The 4,335-nt window shown below is 47.3% G+C and overlaps 1 protein-coding gene across 2 annotated transcripts; it reads right to left on the bottom strand.

Annotated features, from left to right (window-relative positions):
• Window positions 1-68: 68 nt before the first annotated feature.
• MC5R (melanocortin 5 receptor) lies at window positions 69-3,297 on the bottom strand. Of its 2 annotated transcripts, none has more exons than XM_084888436.1 (2): window positions 3,139-3,297; window positions 69-1,725 (listed from the first exon to the last, which is right to left on the bottom strand). In XM_084888436.1, the coding sequence occupies exon 2, from the start codon at window positions 1,697-1,699 to the stop codon at window positions 722-724; it is 978 nt and encodes a 325-aa protein (XP_084744562.1). In that variant the 5' UTR covers window positions 1,700-1,725; window positions 3,139-3,297; the 3' UTR covers window positions 69-721. The 2 variants fall into 2 exon arrangements, with proteins under 2 accessions (XP_084744562.1, XP_084744563.1); XM_084888437.1 differs by having other exon boundaries at window positions 69-1,668; window positions 3,139-3,282.
• Window positions 3,298-4,335: the final 1,038 nt, after the last annotated feature.

The following is a 4,335-nucleotide window of genomic DNA, read 5'->3' as shown; positions in this document are numbered from 1 at the left end:
GGAAACTCCAGGCTGAGTCAGAATAAGACAGTAAGGAGAGTCGCAGAAACTTTCACACCACATGATGTAAGGTTTTGTAGCATAAAGTTTTATATCTGGGTAAAGCAAAAACATGATTGACAGAAGTAGAATTAAGGAAATTCCATCCTTGGACAATTGTGAACACAAGCCATACAGCCAAAAGTTCAAGAAAGAAGAGCTATAGAGAAATCCCATAACAAATAAACAGGAAATTTCAAATGAAAAGAATTTGTCCACTCTATTTTACCCTGAAAAGCATGGATAAGTCCCAGGGATATCAAAGAGTTACAAAACAGTTTCTGGGGAGAGAAAGCAATCAACAAGATGTAAATATTCACAGGTTTTCTTCCATTATGGTCAGCTCTTCATCCTGTGTAGACCCTGAGCACACACTAGATGGAAGATGGATGGGGCCCCCAGAAATGGGCGGGAGAAGGAGAAAACGTAGTAGGAAAACGGGTCAATAATAAATGGTCACAGATCATTTCCAAAACGGGTAAGTTGCATGCGCACATCTGCCCAACCACCACCACAGGAAAGAGAGGGGTGGAGGGAAGAATGCATCTTTAAGTACCAATTCAAGAGCAAGAGAAAGGACAAATGGGATGCACAGTTTTGATTTTTTGAGTTTCCCGGATTGCCCCTCACTGACTTCATTACAATGTAAAGGAAGGAGACAAGAACGCTGCCGAGGGCGCTTCTAATAGCCGCTGGGGAAGATACAGGGCGTCCTGAAGCCGTGGCAACAGATAATCTCCTTGAAGGTCTTCCGCATCTCCTGGCTGCGGAAGGCGTAGATCAGGGGGTCGATCACGGAGTTGCACATGATGAGGATGAGGTACATGTTGAAGTGGGACATGAAGCAGGAGCAGTAGAGGTTCTGAGGGCAGGAGATCATCAGGATGAGGTGGAGGAAGAACGGGGCCCAGCACACGATGAAAATGCCCAGCAGCATGGTCAGGGTGACGGCGCCCTTCATGCTGGTCCTCTGCCGCACGGAGCCGCAGCCGGGCAGCGCCGCGATCTGCTTAACGTGCGTCCGCGCCAGCAGGAACATGTGTATGTACAGGGACACCATGAGGAACAGCATGGTGAAGAACATGGAGATGAGGCAGATGATGACGTACGTGGACTCGTAGTAGATGATGAACACGATGCCGCAGCCGGTGCAGAAGACCCAGATGCTCGCGATGATGGCCCCGCAGCGCCTCACGGTCATGATGTGGTGGTAGCGCAGGGCGTAGAAGATGGTGACGTAGCGGTCCACCGCGATGGCCAGCAGGCTGCACATGGAGGCCACCACGGAGATGCAGATCATGGAGTCGAACACGTTGTCGATGTGGCGCACGAAGGCGTCGGCGATCACCAGGTGCTTGTTGTTGATCAGGTAGATGGTGATGGTCTCCCAGGTGTTGGACATGCTCACCATCATGTCGGCCACGGCCAAGCTGCACACGAAGAAGTACATGGGGGAGTGCAGGTTCTTGTTCTTTATGATGGCGCCGATGACCAGGATGTTCTCCAGGAGGCTGATGAGGCCCAGCGTGAGAAACACCTCCACCGCGATGCCCATGTCCTCACACAGCGAAGACCTGTTCTTGGCATGTGGTCCCGAGAGGTTGCCCTCCGTGGCGTTCAGGCCGAGATCTAAGAAATACAGGCGAAATGAGGAATTCATTGCTCCTCTTCTCGGCACCCAATGTACTGCAAAACAGGTTGTCACGCGTGATTCAGAGAGGTTAACAGTGTGCCAGAGAAACACAGCAGCATTCCGAAAGCAAGCCAAACCTGAGAATGGGGAGTGAATGGACTCGGAGCATTCGCTGAGTGTTAGGATTCTACGTGTTAGAACACATCCTGCCGTGCACCCGGACTCCCGGAACAGTGTCCTTCCGACACGCAGGCTTAGAACTGTCACCAGCCTTCCGGTCCTCCTCCTTTTAAGCTCCCATTCTGTCACAGACCTCTGGACAGAGCGACCACACATCCCCGGGTGCCTGAGACAGTTTCACTCTGTATGCTTGCTGTCCTGGCACCCAAGTTCACTCTCAAAAGTGTTCCCAACACACAGCCTATAAAACCCCTTCCAGGCTCCGGATTTGCACATTCCTAAGGCTCTAGGCCACTGCCTTTTCTCCAGTGACCTTAGATTTCTGAAGGCTATGTAGGCCCATATTCTCTAAAGAGAAGCAGATGGATGCCTTCTTTTTTAAACAATCTAATGTGTAAAACAAACATACGTGTCATGCTTTGTTGACATTAGTAACATTTTTACAATTATTAGAGTAGTAACATTGTGTTTATACAAATAACTTGTATTATTCATGTCCAAGATGGCAGTTCAATCCTTTTACAATTTTCAATTAAATATCATTTTAATATGTAATATTAGTTTACATTAAATATTATTGTATACTGGTTTCAGATATACAGTGGTTAGACAAATCATATACTTTACAAAGTAGGCCCTCCGATAGTTCAACTAAGATTTGTCCTGACACTTCTAAAATCCGCTAGGAGTCAGTCTCCACAGTGACAATTAAGACTGTCATCAAGGTGATTCATTAATTTTATATAAGAGCAAATAACCAGTTACTGCCTTCCATTCATCCATTTAGTTGCACATGCCTGTTGAATTTGAGACACACAGAATGATGTTTTCCCCTCAACAAACATTTCCCCCGATTCTGCATTTGAATTCCAACAACGTCTGATTAATAAATACTTTTATAAGTTACACATACAAATAGCACGGGGAAACAAGGGATTTTGAATTTACCAAGAACTAGAGCAAGATCACTCCTTGGTTGCCCAATGTCTCTCCCATGATTTATATTCTTAAAAAATCCCTTTGCCCTCCAAACTCAGCACATCTGGGAGTTGGAATTTCTGTCATCCTTTTCCACCCTCCGTCATAACCTCTTACTGAAATGGAAGCATTTGTCGTTTCGCCTAGTTCTGTCTCAGGAATCGGGAGCGCCCAATTATACTATCACATTCACCATCGCACCAAGCTGTTTAAATACCCAAGTAGCTCTCTTCCCCCGTGACAGGAGGCACGCTTTTGCATTCCTTCCAAGGCGAAGAATGAAGTACAAAGAAAGTGGGGCTATTTACCAGCTCTACCCCGCTCCGCTCCTCTTGCACAGCAGCCCGGGGGCCCTTCGCGCGGGACTCCGGCATCCACAGGCTGGGGCCTCCGCCAGGAGCCGCACTGCCATCACCCCGGACGGGACTCCTCCAGCAGCGCATAGGCGCCCTGCGCCCGGTGGCGGCTCCCCGGCCTTTGTACAGCCTCGCAGCCCCGCCTCTGTGCGGCTCCCTGGGGACCTCTTGCTCTGCTTTGGTCCCAGGCGCGGGCCTGAGGCTCCACCTAGCGGTTAGAGCTCTGGAGCGCGACCCTCCCTTTAACAGGTGGGTGCCAGGCTGCCGGCCTATGCAGCTCTGGGTGACACCTGCACAGAACAACCTCTGTTCTTCTGTTCCTGGAGAATCCTTCCCCGAAAGTGCATCCAAATGTGTTTCCTAAATGGCTATTCATTTTGACTTTGCTTCTTTTCTCTTCCTCGTATGCATTGATTAACATGCTGATGGGTCATTCACAGCTCAGATTCTCCTGTCCCTCTATCAGTCTTTCTCTCCAAAGGGTCCCCAATGACTCTTTGGGGAATCCGAGTCTGGGACCCTCAGTTTTGAGGCTGATACACACTCCCTGGTTGGTATCAAGACTTGAACTCCTCCACAAGGACTGTGTTCGCCGTGCCAGGTCTCCTACCACTACCAACGAGCTTTTGTTAGTCAAGCACAAAGATAAAAGAGACTTTCCTCTGGCCAGCTCTCCTGGATCTTAGTAGGTCACCGTTTGATTCCAGGTCAAGGCATATGCCCTGATTGTGTGCTCAATCTGCAGTACAGGGCATGCAGGAGGCAGACATCAATGATTCTTTCTCATCATTGACATTGATATCTCTCTCTCTGAAATCAATAACAATTTATATATTTTTTAAAAGAATACTCTAAATAATCATATACCAACAAATGTCAATCTAGAATAAATAAACGTATAAAAACACAATCTTCCAATACTGAAACAGAGACCTTGTGCAGACCAATTACTAGCAATGAAATTAAAGCAGTAATCAAAACCCTTCAAACAAACAACCTCCACAACCAGAAGAAAAACATTTAAAGAAGAATTAATATCTCTCCTTCTCAAAAAAATTTCAAAACATTGAAGAGAAAGGCACGCTTTCAAACTCATTCTATAAGGCTGGCATTATTCTGATACCAAAACACCAAACAAAGACACTGCGA

The sequence above is a fragment of the Pipistrellus hanaki genome (assembly GCF_964339955.1).
Source record: "Pipistrellus hanaki genome assembly, chromosome: 6".
Classification (NCBI taxonomy): Eukaryota; Metazoa; Chordata; class Mammalia; order Chiroptera; family Vespertilionidae; genus Pipistrellus; species Pipistrellus hanaki.
The sequence above is the reverse complement of the archived record's forward strand: the minus strand, read 5'-3'. Positions and strand labels throughout refer to the sequence as shown.

Coding starts and splice junctions, on each gene's coding strand:
- MC5R (XM_084888436.1), bottom strand. CDS start 1,699: ATGAATTCCTCATTTCGCCTGTATTTCTTAGATCTCGGCCTGAACGCC.